Source organism: Netta rufina, assembly GCF_964035555.1.
Source record: "Netta rufina genome assembly, chromosome: 4".
NCBI classification, from domain to species: domain Eukaryota; kingdom Metazoa; phylum Chordata; class Aves; order Anseriformes; family Anatidae; genus Netta; species Netta rufina.
Genome location: NC_140127.1, coordinates 49,093,826 through 49,112,091, shown reverse-complemented (window position 1 = coordinate 49,112,091; position 18,266 = coordinate 49,093,826). Strand labels below are relative to the sequence as shown.

Sequence of the window (18,266 nt, the reverse complement as noted above, 5' to 3'; positions counted from 1 at the left end):
ATCCCACAACAGAGAGCACTCGCAAAACTAGGAGGAGATTGGTTTAAAACAGACAAACGAAAGTGCTTCTTTAAACTGCAAGTAGCAAACTTCGGAGTTTGTTTCCACTTGAGATTATGGAGGCAGACTGCACGAACAGATTTTAAAAGAAGTTAAGCAAGTTCCCAGACAAACAGACACCAAAAGGAAAGATATTGTTAAAGTACACATCACCCCCTACACAACTGCAGATGCCAGAGGCTACCCAGAGAACAGACATCAGGAACAGCCAGACTTGCACGCAACCTCAAGGTAGCAAAGTCTGCTGCCAGAGTTTGCAAGAGCGTATTGTGCTGGAGGATGCTTTATCGATTTTATGCCCAGATAATTTCTACATATGTTCTTCAGGAAAAGTTAAACAAGTCATCTTCCTGCCGCTGACTGCAGCCTGTACCTTACTTAGACAGAAATTAACTGGCAGATTAGAGTACTCATAACTAGAATGGGAGCTCTGCAGTCCCTACACGCCCCTCAAAACAAAGCAACAAGTGAAAATCGTTAACCAGAGAAATACGTGGCAAGGTTGCCAGCTCATCTCAGAATAAAAAAAACCTCCCCCACAAACAAACACCCACATGCTTATTGTAAACACGCCTCCACCACTGAAAACCCTGCTGAATATTCCATGACAAGAAGACAGCCCACCTTTCTCCAAAATCCTGAGTGAAACCAAGCGCCCAAGCAAAAGTTATGTAAATGTCAGCAAGAAGTGTCATGCCTTATTAGTTAAGCTACTTAAAACTGGCAGTATGCTGAAGCGGAAACCAGGGCCTGAAAAAATCCCTTGGATCCACACAGACCTCAAACAGCCAAGCCTGGTAACACCACTCTACTACATAATTCATCAAATCAACACCAGAGACAGATTCTCTCTAAACAGACTTATCTTCAAAGAAGGAATCACAAAACGAGCTTCATATACTTGATGCTTCAGCATCCAGAAGAGATTTACTATGAATAATGGAATTCAATACAAACAGTGATGATAGGGGAGTGGCCTACCGTAAGAATAATTCAGTCCAAATCAACTCTTGGCCCACAAACTGAAATGAGGCTGAGCCCCAGACCATGAGATGAGACAGTTTCTGCTGTTCCTCTGCCTGCAGTGCTGAGGAAGCCCTTTACCCTGAGGCATAAGCAGGTAGGGCAAAGGCCCAGGGAAGTCTCCCTGCTCTCAGCGAAGTCTCAGAAGGACATAATTGCAGTCTCATGCTGAGGTCTGGCCGTGAAATCAGCAGAACGGAAACAAGGCTTTTGTGTGAATGTGTGATCCAAAAGTATTTAGAAGTTAACAGCTTCATCAAATATAAGCAAATACCAATGCAGGTCACAGGAGATACACCTGACAAAGACAGCCCAACTGAAAAGCTCTGGAGTTAAGAGTTACCTGAGATTTGTCTTGTTTTTAATAAAAGCATCCCAGAATTTAGCATGGACAAAACATTTTCCCCCAGTCTCCTGTTTGGAAATAGTCACATTGCTTTTACAAACTCACTGAGTCAGATTTCCAGCACAGAAACTTCTGACCAACACAGTCGCAATTCAGTGAATTTATAATCCTAAAACTAATATGGAGACTAAGACTCCATTTTCGAGTCTTGTGGCAATGTTTAATATATGGTGGGGTTGCTAAACCAAAACATCAAAGCTAACCAGCTACCACCATCATCCGGAGCTTTCCATTTTACAGTTTCATTACCATATGTAGGTGGGAACAAAGTATGACTCCATACTTCAAATGCTTTGGTAAGTAAATGATACGATCCCAACGTTAATCACTCGGCTGCATGCTGTAATTTGGAAATTAAAATATTAGAAACTTCATGCAACACTAATACAGTTTCAGGGTAAAGATACAGCCGCTCCGGAAAAAAGCAGCAGAAAGCATGTTAAAATCAAGCGCCTGAAATCAATATTTTGGAGCTGCATTTCCTCACAGCTGTCCTCACATAGCACCAGATTTCTGTAGTATAAGGCACCATCCCCAGCAAGGCACACATTTCTCGACACTTTTCCTCATTTCACACCATGTCCTCAGCAGATCCATGCTCGCTTCATACAGGAGGACTTCCTTAAACCGCCCTGGAACCTGAAAAAGTGTTTCTCGAACGTGTCTCTGCTTGAAAGGTTCAGCTGAGTTCCTGCCCTTGTGAACAGCGGAGGGAACGAAGCAGTGAGATGTGGAATCAAAGGATAACAGATTACAGCACAGGACTCAGCCTACCTCCAACCTTTTTGCAGGCTGCAGCTTATCTTCCTGACACGTAAAACTGATAGACGCTATCTCCTTCCTCTGTCATCTCTCGTGAAGACACTAAGCCATTTTTCTATTGTTCTCACAATAATAGAAAAATTATTAGAATAATTTTTCTATTATTCTCACAAGAGCTGTGAATACGCTCCACATATTCACAGCTCTTACAAAATAAACACATATTCCACAAGTCTTATTAACTCTCCCATCCGTAATTCTTACATAGCCCTCTTTTCACTCACATGTCCTTGATACAGAGTATAAAATGCAAAAACACACAGGCAGACTTGAAGAAAGTTAAAGAAAGTTACTTGGGTGAAAAAAAGTGTATTTTGTGAGGGCTTTTCCCCTCCTGCTCCCAAGAGCTACCTTGCATCAACACGTGATGCACCAGGACAATAAACAGCACAGGAAGGCGTTCCCCAGCACATCACAACAGCTCTCTGTCAGTCTGGCACTGCAAAAGGCTACCAAACCCAATTTTACTAATGAATACAGGCTGGAATAAGGCAAATGTGTCTCAACTGGTCAACGAATTAGGAAGCCCAGGAAGAGTTACTGAAAAACACAATCTGGCAAACTACCACAAACGGTCTCTGCGATTTCAGTCATCATGTACCTCTCCTACCACCCTAACAATATTTTAGAAAAAAAGTATGAAATACCTTGAATTTTCAATTTAGTAAAGTAACACAAGTTCTATATTTTCCCAACTTTCAAGCGTCTTGCCACTATAAGAGATCACCTCAGTAATCAAGGACAAACTCAAATACTACTCCTGAGCAGCAAACTATCTACCTAAATATTCAAAAAAAAAAAAAAACACGATGGTTTAAAAGGAGGCTTTGTAATTGTGTGCAGCAGGCTCCAAATAGTGAGTTTAAGATAACTCTGTGCCACGTAAAAACCCCAAACCCTGGAAAACCAAGGCATTCAAGCGTTTTGTTTGGATAATATTTACCTTAATTCTTTTGATTGGTTTTAACAACTCAGCTTAGAGAGGACTCTCATGCATTTCCACTGTCTGTTGGGTGAAATCAAGTAATAGTAAATGCCTTTCTGGCATTAATCTGTAGTCATGGAAATGACATGTTTCAAACTCAACATTATGACTTCTATACAAGATCAGAGAAGATATGACAGGAAACTGTGAAAGTAGAGCTTTTGTTTAAATACACACGCGGCAGAAGCAGACAGCAACTCTTTAAACAGCAGAGCTGAGATCAATACAGTATTTGCTTTACTTTACTGATGGTTTTTGCCAGGCCTTCGAGACATATTGATGGTTTTATACGAGGCAAGACAAATTAGTTATATACATACAGCTTGACCTATTCCTTAAATTCACTGAGAGAACATCCTGACAGTGATCTAACTTTTAATAATACGTTTCTCAATCATTGACAAAAATCTTATAGGCTGTACAAAGGTAAAAGTGGCGGATCCTATTCCGTGTTCACACCCAACGTGACAAAGTAGATGAAGATCCAATTGCCTAATTTTGGAGGTGTATGTTCACATTCAATTACTCACCCCAAACCTATAAAACTAATATTTTGAGTTAGATCTTAATGTTCTAACGATGTAGTGAATATTAATAAACAATTAATGAAGCAACTATCCGTCAGCCGCAAAGGCCGTGCTAGTCATGGGCCCGGCATGCAGGCTTCCTCACAGTGCCATTAACGGGCCCCGATCTTGCCTTGCACAACTTGCCTTCGAGTACGGAGAAGAAGCCAGCATTTGCCTCCATTTCTGTTCTTCACACTTCTTTCTGCATTTGCCAGTAGGGCAACTGCCTGTGTTCTCGACCTGCTCACCAGAAACACCGTAAGGCTTCCGGAGTGTTTTCACAGAAGCCAGACAGCCGCTGGATGGTAACAACTTTTCGATCACAGCAAACCGGCACGCAGAGTCACACGCTGAATACTTCTGAGGTGACATTTCTGCTCCCTCACCGGGCCTACGCGGCCTCGTGTCCACTCCACATCCTTCCAAGCCTCTCCACCACGTCTTATTTCCTGTTTATAACCCGCCTGCAAACTGCACCGCCTCGCTGCCAGCGTTTCGTAACGCCGACCCATTACCAGAGCAGCGACATATCGGAGAGCCACCAAACTGATCCGAAATTAAAGCCAGGTTAGGGACAGGTCCGCATCTGAAAATAAGCAGTTAGTGGGAGCCGGGGCTGTAGGATATGATCCCTGACACTTTTATGCTGCTGTTGTGAGCCTGGTTCCCTGAATAAATATGGGTTTATGCATAAATATGTATGCATATATATATTTTTTGATGTTTATATATACGCACAGACATCTAGGTGGAAGTTTGCACTGCAGCATTAGTTTCCAGGGAGGTATTTCAGCATCCGTGAGTAGATGGCACTCAGGCACCCCGATCTGTTGCATTACCCACCGCACCGCGCTGGCTCCTCAGCAGCACACAACCCCCCCGTGGCACACTCAATCGCGACCACACGCCTTACTCGCGACTCGTCGCGATATCGGCTGCGCCTCACGGGCTCCTCACCCGCCCCCGGGGCTGGGGCTGGCACCGGGGGCACCCCCAGCTGCTTCCTCCCCGCCCTCCTCATCCTCCCCGGCCCCCCGGCCCCGTCCCCGCCGCCCTTACACGGTGACGTGCCCGGAGCCGCGCACCACCACCGGGTCGGGCGAGTACTTGAGGAGCTGCTCCTCCAGCGCCCGCTCCTCGTCCTCCTCCTCCTCGTAGATCTCGTCGAAGTCCGCCATGGCCGGGCCCCGCCGGCGACGCTGCGAGGGGACGGGGCTTGGCCGGCGAGACCAAAGGGAGGAAGGGGCCGGGGGAGAGGGCACCGGGGCGGGGGAGCGAGGGGAGGGAGGGAGGGAAGGGAGCGGGGGGAGCCCCGGGGCGGGTGGCGGAGGGGCCGCGGCGGGGCGGCGGCGGCGGCCGGGCCCGAGGAAGCGCCCGTCACCCTCCGCGGGGGGCGGGGCCAGGGGCGGCGCAGGAACAACAACAACAACATCCGGCCCGCGGGGCCCCGCCCGCCGCTGCCAAAGGGGCGGGCAGTGGAGGGTGGGCGGTGCGGGGATAAGGGGTCGTTCTGCTCTGTGGCTCGGGGTGGGGGTGTCACTGCCCTGCTTTTGGTCCCTTTTTGGAGGTTTCATGGATGTTTTTAGCTGAGGGGTGGCTAGTGGGGTTTTCGGCTCGGTTGAGGGAAGACCCAACGGTGTGGGTCTGCTCCTTGCGCCAGCCCTCTGGTAGCCTCCCAGTCCTCCCGTCACAGAGGGGAGCGGTCCCTGTCGGGGATATTGCAGCACCAAAACAGGGAATCTGGAGGATCGCTCCCTTTCAGGCTCCCTTCCCACACCAGGGAGCTCTGAAAGTGAACAGGGCTCTCATTCTCCCTTCAATTCTGGTGTTTCTCATAACCAAAACTTAGAGTTTAGTTGGGAAATGCCTGCCAGCAAGCATCAGGTAGGCTTGTTGGCTATTCTAGTAACAGGAAGGCAGTGCTGGCATGAGATTTAGCAGTAGCAAGGTGACATTTTAAAAGGTAGAGGAAATCTTTATCACTGGACGGTGAGCTGGTGGATCATGGTGGATCATGGAGGTGTTTAATGTGTAGATATGGCAGTTATGGTGACATGGAAGACTTTTCAGGAGACAGTTTGGGTCTGAACCTGCTTTTCATGAGTAGGACAAGAACTCTACCTCCCTCCTTTCCTCATTTCTTTGCTCTGTATATCCTAATCACAACAGTCCCGTCCTCGCATTACTTCACTGCTTGATCATTTTTCCTCTGAAACCCACTTTTTTTTTTTTTTTTTTTTTTTTCCTGTACTGTTATTGGAGTCTATGCACCAATCAGCTTGATTTCAGAAAGACTACATTGCCACAACCTCCATTACTCATAAAGATGTTTGTGGTGTATTTCTCAGGAATAAACTCTATACAAATATGTAATAGCGCCTACTGACTATGTAAAACCAGGGTAGAAGCAGTATATTTGTGAGATGTTCTGTGACACTGTCTTTAAAGGAAAAAAAAATAATATCTATCACCGTCACACTGGAAAGCTACGTATTTCTGTGTCATGACCTACTTGTAATAAGTTTCATTTCCCAAATAGTGAAATTCTGCAGAATAACACAAAATTCCCCTGAGTAATAGTTTACTTTCATAATAGTATGCTTATGAATTATTTTTTTAATGTAATTACTCTTCTTGCATATATCTTGCACATTGAAGTTAGAGTTTGTGGTTCTGATGACTCATTGCTTCTGCCTAACAGTCCTGAAATTGAGAATATGGACCAAATTTAGTACTGGCAAAAGATGGTGGAAACCCAGTGAAGGTATGCCTCCTTATGCAAGCCCACTACAAATGAATTTGATAACTTTTTTTTTTCCAAATGACTGTTTCACAGTAGCAACCAGATAATTGGAGTTAATGCTGCACAGCATCATGCTGTAAATCTTGGAGATGACTTTGAAGGGGTGGATTTACCTACATCAATCCATGTAGCAGAGCTGCACAAGTCAGCTATCCTGTTTCAGGTCTGTGATCCCTGTGTTGCATGGAGTGACAAGCTTGGTTAGCTCATTTGGTCGGTTTGAGCTAAGACAAGGAAAAAATAAGTCCCAGGATTCTTCATCATCATATTAGGTATACATTACTCGCCTAACAAATATCTGTTCAATGGTTTCCAGCTGTTCCATTTATATAGAGAGGAAGAGCTATGACAAATATTAAACTTCTAGTTTGAGATACCCACGATGTTTCAGCACTCTGTCCATTCTGTAGCAACCGATGTACTCAAAGCACCGTGACTGATGGTAGTAGTGAGCACAAGCTACTTTGATATCTCTGACTTCTGGGACAGCCATTAGCACCGAAGTACACACAGCTAGCAACCACCTATGAAATATTCAGTTTAAGTAACATTTTCATCATCTCGCATGGGCACAGTTATCAGCTTGTTTTTCAGGCAAAAATGACCTGCCTTAGTCATGAGATTGTTGTGTCTTTGTGTCTCCTTTGCCAAACACCCTCACCAGCCATCTCCTGGACTACTCATGGACACAGTAGGTAAACTCCCTGTTTTACGCAGTGGGTGTCCTACCACACACTGCCAAAGGTCTTGCCTTGGGCCTCTTCTCTCTTTCACGAGTATCACATAAGTAGTCACCCCTTCTCCACTGCTGTCGCCTGGACCCTCAGCAGCCACTCACTCCTGAGTCAGCCGTGTGGCATTTGCTCTGAGCCACCACAGAACATGCCTGATTGTAAAATACTGATTGTCTTTTTAAGCCACTTATTCTCTTTATATCTACCTACAAGATAGTAGGCTTAAAATCCAGTTTGAAGAGTACTTTGCTGCTGTTCCAAGCAGGAGTGCCTTCCCAGTGAATTTGTTTTCTGCATCTGCAAGTTCAGTGAGATAGAAGTAGTGCCACACACAACTCTCTTTGACCAAGGTACATGTTTTCCCAAAGAGCTGCTCTGTAAGGGCTGTATACCGTAATCTAAGGGAACTCTAAATCATTGTCATGTTTCTTTTTATGCAGCTCTTTATTCCAATTCTCTCCTTTCTCTTTTGCCACCTGATATATTTCTTTTCTTTACTGTCTTTTCCTCTCCTGTCTGTATTTTTTTCCAACTTCCCCCTTTGTCATTGCTTCTTCCCACTATTGCCCTCTAACATCTCACTTGTCACTTGTTACCATATTCTTTGGCCTGTTTCCTCCTGTCTTTTCCTTTGTTAATTAGTGTGTTGCTGGGCTTCAGAAGCCCAACAGGGCTCAACAGGGCATCAAAGAACAAGCAGTAGGTGCAGGAGTAACCTGGTTCTTTGAACTCCTACCACCAGACAGCAAAGCAAAGCTGGCAGGAACATCTTGTCTTTTTCATTCACTGGTTAATTGAGAGAAGAGGGGTAGTAAGAAGAAAAACAAGAGTGGGTGGGAGCAAGCAAGGGATGAGAGGGAGCAAGCAAGGGATGAGAGCAAGTAGGGGAGGATAGGACGTAAAGAAGCCAGAGATGGGAAGATAGAAATAGTAGACTACTACTTATTTGATGCCACAGGGAGAGTTGGGAAAAGCTACGGTACTGTAGCAAACTTCCATGGATACTCACATCAGGGTGTGCTTTGCTTTTTCTCCACCTAGAACTCCTCTCACATCAGTCCTTCCCTTGCCACAAGGCCTCTCAACTCTAGATTGGCTTCTCTGTCCTGCTTAAATGTCCCGTTGCTCTCCACAAGGCTATCTAAAGTGCTACCTATAATTTAAACATTTCTGCTTGTGGTATCAGTCATCCCAGCCTCTAGAGTTTCAGCAAAACAAAAGTAAGAATGAGGTGTCAGTTATGGTAGAAATGTGGAAAGGTGAACCTGGGGAGGGGTGAGTCGACACAATTAACGCAGAATGTATGGTTAGCCGGGAGAGTGCACCAGTTCCTCTGAACTGATCATTTTGCAAAATCTCTGTGAAACTACAGGTAAACAAGGGAGGGTTTCCTGTGTGAAAAGCAAAGGGAAAAGGCTTGACACCAAACCTTGCTAATAAGAAACAGTTTTGTTACTGACTTTATGATACAGAATTGAGTGAGCTCTTAGCAAGAGATGGTGAATAGCTCCACTTCAGTTTTTGTTTTTATTAGCCTTTTTTCCCCCTGTTAAGCAATTTATTTTGTTTTCCTTTGGGGCCGACTTCCTATATTGCATTTATGTGAAGCTAGTGAGGAGAGTTAAAAAATATATTTCTATAGAAAATAGGATTTCTGAAAGAGGCTTTTTATAAGTTATAAATAAATTATAGAAAGCGTAGATCTCATGTAAAGAGAAAAGCAGATATTTCCGATACTTCCTTCCCAAAATTTCCTGGATGTATTAAAAAAAAAAAAAAAAAAAAGAAGGACCCTGTTGTTTCTAGCCTGCTCAAGTTGGGGATGAGTATAGTTGAATTTCTGCTCTTTCAAAGAACACAAGACAAGATATTACTGAAGGCACTCTCCCAATCCAAGAAGAATTTGGAATATGCTAGACTTAAACACCTACTTGTGTTCCACATAAACTGCAGGCAAGATAAACTCTTGGATGATTTTAGATATGACTCTTTTTTTTTTCTTTGTCTTCAGTAGGACTCGCTGACATAGGAAATGTGTTTGGTGACCTGTTTCATCCCTTCCTATAAATAAGAGAATCGAATAAAGCACAATTCTTGCTGCTTTTTTTTCTATAATCTCTACAGTTAAGCAGAAATACACAAGAAGTCTCCATTTGTCATTTTGTGAGGTGAATGTAACATTGAAATTGATGGGGGTTTTCCATGCTGAAAGTACAGAAGTATGACGTCCACCAAAAATAAAAGTAAAACAAAACCATATAAACATTCAGTCAGAACAACAGGGCCAAGGTTTTTAAGATGGTCGTAGAATGGCAGAAGTACAATATTTAAATTTTCTTCAGAAGATCACTTTTAAGAAAAATATCTGTTGGAAGTGCTAAAAAAAAAAAAAAAAAAGTATTGTGGCTGAATTCTCTGCTCTGTTAGAGACATAGACGTTGTTAGTTGGGTAGAACTGTAGTTGACTTCTTTCCTTAAAAAAATAAAAATAAAAATAAAAATAAAAATAAAAATAAAAATAAAAATAAAAATAAAAATAAAAATAAAAATAAATAAAAATGAGGCTATTCCAACTGCTGTTGATGTGAACAATCATACCCCTTTGAACATCAGCAGGGATTTAAATAGGATTTAAATTCTATATCTTTATTTTTCCTTGTTTCATTTTTTTTTACCTCCTTTAATGCCTCACCTGATAGTTTGTATTTATTTCAAGGTATTTTATTTCTCATGGGAAAAATGACTGAATGACTAAGGTGTTTACTCACCATCTCAAAGAAATAGTGACTGAGATGAATATTGATGACTTTAACTACTGCAAATGAATTGCAAATCTTCACTGTAACATGAAGTAGCTTTCATATGAAGCAAGTGTTAAGAACCAAATTTACTAATAAGTGAAATATAAATTAAGATAAAATGTTTTCATGTAACATATTTGAGAGAATTAGACAATGCTTCTGTCTATTTTTGCTTAAGAATATAGAGTGCCAAAGTTTTTATCCTGCTTAAAGGCAAATACCCTCTGCTATGCCACCCACATCTACCCAATCAGTCGGAAAACTAGAACTATGTATTCCTTTAGGATTGAGAACATAATTCTTTGCCTGTCAGATTATTCTGACAAATTACATTATAATTACTTCCTCATCAATTACTGTGACAAATGTTGATCTAAAGAAAATAAGAAAGGAAGGCTTTCATGTAAAATCATCAAAACATGAACAACTAAGGTTTCTCCCAAAATTTCTCCAATCTTCATTAATGTTTGGGTATGCTAACATGCTCATATCTACTGCATATAAGCAAAGAGGTATTTCTAACATATCTCTTTCAGATAGAACAACTTCGTTTCTTTCTCATCATCTTTACATTACTTCTTTCCCACTTCTAATGAAATATTTTTCTTTCTGATAGCATGAGTCTTGACCAATAATTGATCTAACACCATGAAAAAAATAGATGCTCTTGTTCTGGGAATTGTTTAAAGTATGCCAAAAGTACTTACAGAGGAATACATTATGTTCCTAGAGTATGAGGTCCTCAAGGGAGGTAAAGAAGAATTAACAGTTCCAACCTCTGTGGTAAAGCATGAAAGATTTGAACAATTTGCAGCCTAAAAAAAAAAAAAAAAAAAGTATTTTCCTTTCAAAGCAAGAGAGATATTGGAAAAGGAATTGCCTTTCTTCCAGATCTGGTTCCTTCTTTGACTCCAGCTCAGTTTTGGCTGCTGGCAGTCTTGCCTGGACCATCAGGCCTGAGTAGCAGAGTAAAAATCTATGCGTTATCCCATCACCATACAAAGGATAGAGTTTCTTGGCACATGTGTGAAAAAGTACATGTATAAGAGAAAAATATTGCTCATGTAATTTGAAGGTACTTGGTGACCAGATTTGTAAATCTTGTTGCAGCTTGGTCAGACTCTGGAGTAGAGTTGTTTTCTCTCCTTGAAGAGATGAGACTAAAAATTTTAGCCTGCAGCAGAGAATCAACTGGTAAATTTGGGTAACTGACCTGTTTGTACAGCATAGACAGCTTATATCAGAATCTCCTTGAGAGCAGGAGAACAAGCTGTACAAATTCTTTCCCACTGGACAGGAAAGATAGGAGATGCTGGACCTAACCCCAGTCCTGCAATGATCTTGCTCTGTGCCCTTGGACAAAACTGTCTGAATTTGTACACCTTTCTTGTAGCAGGTGAGTTTTTGGCACAGCTCTCATTGACAGGCAAGCTCCTAGGGTTTTCCCTACTGGGCTATACTTTAACGTACAGGCGTTGTTTCTATGTGTGCATCTAGGAAGTGTGATCGTGGCTTTTATTTTTATTTCTTTGGTACCCTTGAAAGACCTTTTGTAGCTCTGGAGAATGAGCTGACCTCTTTTGTTCCCCTTGCCTGAAAAAGGTCATATTTTGTTTAACTAACCTTTGAAAACACCAGGACAAATTCTACTCCCCCTGCACCATTCAGAATAGCTGCAGAGTAACTCAGTCTTACAGCTCAGTATTTAACTGAGAGTAGTATTTTACCCAAACGTTTCCACCTTCTGATGTGTTACAAGTCTATGTTTCAGTACTCTTGAGGATGCAGATAGTCTTACTTCTTACACACCACAGCATTAGCTGTATTCTAGCTGTACAGGTGTTTTAATGGGAATATTAGTTCTTTCGCTAAGCTGCAGCTAGCAGAGAGGACCTGGACTGCTGGAGATGTCTGAGCTGCTCTTCAAGTATCAGACTCCTTTTTGGCTGATGTTTTCTTCACCTGGTCAATCTATAATGGTCGTTAGATTTTCTTAGCAATTTAAAATCATGATTTATACCTTCCTAGTCACATATTCTGGTGGTATAGGTTCCAGTAATTCTTCCTCCTTCAGAAGATTGACGCTGTATTTTTTTCCATTTCAGTCTCTTTCCTTTCCACTAGAGTAGTGCTCTGAACCTTATAAAATAGTTGTCAGGACTTCTGTCTTTCTTTTTCCATTAGATTTTGGTATAGCCTCAATGCTACAGCAGAATAAACAAGCTTTGAAATAATATACTTACAAAAAAAAAAAAAAAAAAAAAAAAAAAGGTTTACTTTGTTCTTACTTTATTACTATGATTTTTCAAAGAGAAACCTTGAAACACAAGCTCAGACAATACGTTCATTATAAATATGAAAGGGCAAGCTATGCAAAACTTTTCAATATTGTTTTTAAAAAGTCTGAATTTTGTTTCCATTTCAGCTCTGTAATATTAAAAAACTATTAAAAATATTTTCTTCCTAGCTGAGTGATACATTGAGTGACTTTAGCCTGTACTTCACTGACACTCTTCTTCCTAAAATACATGGTTTTGTTACTTTTTCTAAAAGGTAGGTTACAAATGCATATCAAAAGGATGAAACTGTAAAAGAGTTGCTGCCAGCCACATACATTAGAGATTTGTTTTCACATATCATCTGCTTAGGCAAAGCTAAGTCTGTTTTGTGAAAAGGGGGCTGAAGAAATGAGATGGTATGCTTTTTCTTGTACAGGTTTAAAGTTCATACCAAAATTCAGACTGGTCATTAATTTGACAACTGAAAAAAAATATATATATATCCTTTTAGCACACGTGGTTCTGCCTTCCATTATCTTAACAACAAATGTTAAAAGGAGAAAAAAGAAAGAAAAAGAAAAAAAAAAACTATGTCATTGGTTTATATTGGATGAGGGGCAGTACCCAGAACAATGAACACAGATGGTACAGGCAGGGAAGATGCAACAAGGTGCTGCTTCCACCCATGCTCTAGCTGCTCAGTAGACCTTAGATCCCAGCAATACCAATCCAGCAACATTTTTTAGAAAATAATCAACAGCTCACTCAAATAATCAACAGTTTACTCAATTTTAAGTCAGTACTGACCATGTCAAAATAGCTATTAAGCATTCTTTATGTATGTCATCACTCCAGAATAAGTCCCATAATTTCAACCACTGTTGTATAACCCTGTCAGAAATGTATCAAGTTTTCTCTTAAACTTTCATGTTCCCACTAGTAATTCCCACAAAGAGTTTCAGAACTTCACTTCTCTTATAGACTTAAATAATAATAATAATAATAATAATAATAATAATAATAATAATAATAATAATAATAATAATAATAATAATAATAATAATTTCCAGGGTAAATTTATGCATGACCAGGGTTTATCCATTTGATCTTGAGGTGATACTCTTCTTCAGGTGGAACAGTTCTTCTCTCTCATGGATATATATCTCTGCTACAATCAACAGGCATGCCTCCTGTCAGCCTTTATTTTCTTGGAGTAAATAACCCAGTGTTTTCTTAGAGCAAATAAGCCAGTCTCTTTGAGTCTTATCTTCTCCTAAGGGTCCATGTTCCTCTCAAACTCCTAACACTGCTCTCTAGACCTGCTCTGATTTAGTGTTTTTGGAACATGGAGATCCAAAGCTGTACACTACCCTAGACAAGGTTTCCCCAAAACAGTGGCTTGAAATATTTCCATCTCCTTAGTGGAATGACCTTGCCTGTTGTGCTCAGTGACTGCATTCACCTGTCACTTGCCATGCCACAGTGATGTTTCATAGTCTGGGATTAATGTGCCAGTGCTTATACTGGCTTTGTCATTGCACTGCTATTGCTCCTCTCCTCAGAGCATCCACTTTTTCCAGTACAGCACACCAATCTCCACGGATCCTGACTTCTCTTTGCAATTTGTAGTGTATGGCAAAGAGTATAGGAAGGAGAATATGCATGAGTATCAGTAGTTATACTCTTTGTTGTGAATAGCAAACTCCTATTGACCATGGCAAGAAACAAACTAATTCAACTGCCCTTGAGACTAATTTTGAGAAACTCCATCATTAACTGTATTTGTATCTGTTTCCTGTGCCTGCAAGAGTAGTATCATCTCTCTTAGGAAGTTCCTTCATTCTTCTGCTGCTCTTGGACTATCCCACATCTACACTCATTCCAGGACAATGCAAAAAAACACAAACTCTTTTATTTATTTAGTCTGGATAAGGTGGACTCAAAACTCACACAATATTCAGACTGGGAAACTGGCAGCTCCTGCACTGCTGTGAGATGTTTGATAACCTCTTCATTATTTTTAAAGCCATGTTTAATGCCCGCTCGTGTCAGTGTGTCTAAAAAAAAACAGCATTTCCTTTGGTAGCAAATTCAAAAGACTGCTTTTTGATCACTGCCAAGCAGAACACTTCAAACTAAGCATGACCTCCGAGGATCAAAATGTGTGACAGTGGAATTTTGAGGCTGGAAATGAAATAAGATGTTTAATATTACACAGAAGTTCCTGTTCTTTTCTGGCTCAGTACCTGTGTTACTACAAAGTGTTATGCTCCTGTGTGGCTTTGTGATATCGCAGTGTAAAAACAAAACTGGCCACAGTTGGTGTGGTCCACAGCCCACAGCAGCACTTTGAATCCTTGTGCTCACTCACATGAGCCTGGGGTTTCAGCTCCATCTTTCCCCATAAACCTCCTCTGAGGCTGTTGCAGAAATTTAGCTTTATCCCCATTAAGGACACATCAGCACATTTTCCCCTCATATGTGTCATCATCTGTGCATGACAACAATTTTAGCTGCTAGAGCTCAAAACAAAGGTCATTAACTGAAACCAGGGCCCAGACTGGAGTGTCTGGTACAATGTTGTCCTATATTTGCAGAGTATGAGGGATGTGGCAAAACCAGGCTCAGAGATACCAGGCAAGACTGCGGATAACAGTAATCTCGTGGGGCGTTTCCTCCCTTGGCTCCTCTGTATGACAGTGCAAAACCACCGGTGTTGACTTCACCATGGCAAGAAGGCACAAACAAGAATCTTCCTTTGCATCCTGGCACTGAAGGGAACCCAGCAATGAGCTAACACTTTCTAAGAGGGCTAAAGAGGGAGAAGACCTGCTTCACTTAGGAAGAACCTTGCAAAATGAATAATGAAAACAAAATAAATAAAAGTAGAAAATGCAGGATCAAGCCACTAAGGATGAGAGAGTGTGCTGAAGGCTGCCTCATCTTTGCCGGGGGCTGTGGGTGAAGAAACTCCCGCAGAGAAGGGAAGGGCCCCTGGGGAAGCAGGCTTCCCCTGCTCAGCTCGCAGCCAGCCCGCACGCCTCGGGCGAGCCCCCTGGCTGCTCCCTGCTGGTCCCCCGGGGCCGGGCGGGGACATGCGGGTGCCTGGGGGTGGGCAGAGCTCGAGGGGCACCGGGGTCGCAGCCGGGGCTCTGAACTGGCCCCCGGGCAGCGGGGAGCCGGGCGGGCAGCGCTGCGCGCTCCCGTCCCCAGAGCGCGGCTAATGAGATTCTTTGAAATCCTTCCAAAAAAAAAAAAAAAAAAAAGGAAAAAAAGGGAGTTTGAACATTACATCCTTATCTTTGGAAGGAGCGCGGGTTTCTTGCCTCGGCGACGTCGCTTGTTAAACAATCAGCGGCGGAGCCCCTGAAAAGCGAAGGCATCGCACCCTCCTCCCTGAAAGCACTTCTGAGTGCCTATAACGCCAGGGCCTTTTGATGTCGCACAATGCGCGTTACGCCCCAAGATTGTCTCTTTGGACAGATCTACAACGCTTGGCTTCATGTTTGGAAGTTAAATGGACAGCGAGGTTGTTGAAACTCCCACGCCTGAAGGCAGCGCTCGGTGCGCTCCCCGCTCCTGGCCGCGGGTGAAAGAGGCAGGGCTGGGGCTGCCGGGGCTCCCGGCCTTAATCCGTGCTCCGGGGGAAGGGGGGCAAGCAGCCCAGCCCCAACTTTCCCTCTCTTTTCTTTTCTTCACCTTTTTTTTTTTTTTTTTTTTTTTTTTTTTTTTTTTTTTTTATCCCTTTGGCAGCCTTAAAAATAGAAGCTGTTTTGCAAAGCGCCCGCCCCGCGTAGGTAGCTTGTGTCCCGGAGTCGCCGGCGATGTTGGTGCTCCATGAAATCAAAATTTATGATTATTCAAATGGTGGGGACTGTGAAAAGAGAGGAAGAAAGAGAGGAAATTAATATTGCAGCTGTTCTGCTGATTAATGAGAGATAATTGCTCATGAAAAGTCACCCCTGTGGCATTTTGTTGTCTCCTGGATCTTTGTTCTTTTCCACTATTATTGAGGACTTTCTTGAAGACTAAGCGGTTCTTTTCAATTTTTGGTATTCAGAAAGTGTTGCTTGGTTACAGATAATGGAGAAATCTCGGGCTATATTGGGTAAGATGTGCCACAGACAGCAATATCACAATGCCACTTTCAGAAAAGGATGGATACAAGTTAACGATGCGCTTTCAATAAAACATTAATAGACTTGTTCACGCTTTTATAATGACCTCATTAACGGGAGCTGGGGGCAAGTCCTGTCTTTTGCCTGCGCTCCCTTCACAAAACCCGGCTCCGACACCGCCGATTGCTTTGGAAACTAATCCGAAATCGATGGTAGGTTAGCGAAGAAAGAGCAGGAGAGCCCTTGGCCCCTGGGCTACCCACGCGTGGGTCTCCTCGGAGCATCCTGCCCGGAGTCACCGCACGACCCCCGCGGGATGCTGGCAAAATCGCGGCCGCCCTGCGAAGTTTTTTTTTTTTCTTTTCCTTTTCCCTTTCTCTTTCCCTTTCTTCTTTTTTTCTTTTTATTTCTTTTTATTTATTTTTTTCCGCCTGGGAGCGCTTCCCCGAGGTGCGTTCCTTTCTGCGGGGCCGCATCCTGCTCGCATCGGGGCTGAGATGCGCGCCTGGGAGCTTCGCCGGGCGGCCGGGAGCCGAGCGAGGACTTGGAGGGGGGGGAGGGAAGGGAAGGGAAAGCGTTGCTTTTGTCGTTTAAGCCGTGAATCTCCCCTACATAAAGGTGTTCGAGACATCTGGAAGAAAAGAGGAACCAGCACCCAGTCCTGCGCTCCGCAGCCCGGGGGAGCGGCTCTGCTGTTCTTTTTGAAGCGCTCCACTTTGAAAAGGGGGCAATTTCGTTACATTCTCATTTGTTACACTGTCTTGAACTAAAGGCAGACAAAGCTATACTCTGTCACCCCGAGCAGAATGAAGGGAATCAAAGGATTTTCCCTTAAAAGGACTAATTTTCTCCTTGAATTATGAAAGTAATGGCTAGGTAACAGCCTGTGCTCTGTACCCAACTGCTTAATACCTTCTAAATCCTTCCACGTGGCTCTCCCAGTCGTAGCAATTAGAGCTCATTATAGGCTCATAAGAGCTCTCATTTCGGGGATTACTTAATGGACAATGAAATTTTATCGGACAGAATTATTGAAAAATAAAATTGTAACGAGGCCGATGTGATGTGGGCGCACGCCTTGCATCATTCCGCCTGGTTTGGGATATCTTTGCTTTCAAATGACTTCTTTTCTTGCTCCCGCTTTCCGGGGTGGGTTTTTCTTTTGCCTTTTTTTTTTTTTTTTTTTTTCTCTCTCTCTTTTCTTTTATCACTGCGCTTGGTTTATTATAACAATTACAAATCGCAATTTTGATCCGACTCTCGCTCTGTCTGCTTTCCCGTCCGACAGCTTCTTCCCAGATCCGCTTCTATCGCTGCAGACAGCGGGTTTTCCACCCGGGCCGGCGGGCCTCTTACAGGAGAAAAGAAATAAAAATAAATTAATTAAAGGAAGAAAAAGAGGTGAACTCAAATCTCGGCCGGACGAACTGCGTTTTGACGGGGAGGGGGGAGCTGGGTGAAATCCCACTGCTGAGTACCACGACCGTGATTTAGGTGTCGCTGGGAGGCAGAGCCCCAAGGAGGGGCAGCCCTCGTGTCCCGGGACCCCGGCCCCATTCCCGATCCCGGTCCCATTCCCGAGGTTCAGGGCCTGTGCTCCGGGGCCTTGGCTGGGGTTTCGGCAGCAGTTTGGGGGAAAAGTAGGTGAGGTGGGAGCTGACCCGCC

The 18,266-nt window shown here is 43.0% G+C and overlaps 1 protein-coding gene across 1 annotated transcript in view; it reads right to left on the bottom strand.

The window, feature by feature from the left end:
• CHIC2 (cysteine rich hydrophobic domain 2) overlaps positions 1-5,151 on the bottom strand; it is a 30,945-nt gene extending 25,794 nt beyond the window's left edge. Inside the window, exon 1 of the mRNA XM_084286286.1 lies at positions 4,925-5,151. Coding sequence (XP_084142412.1) covers positions 4,925-5,043 — 119 coding nt within the window. The 5' untranslated portion in view covers positions 5,044-5,151. The remainder of the gene's footprint in view (positions 1-4,924) is intronic.
• Between the last annotated feature and the right edge of the window lie 13,115 nt (positions 5,152-18,266).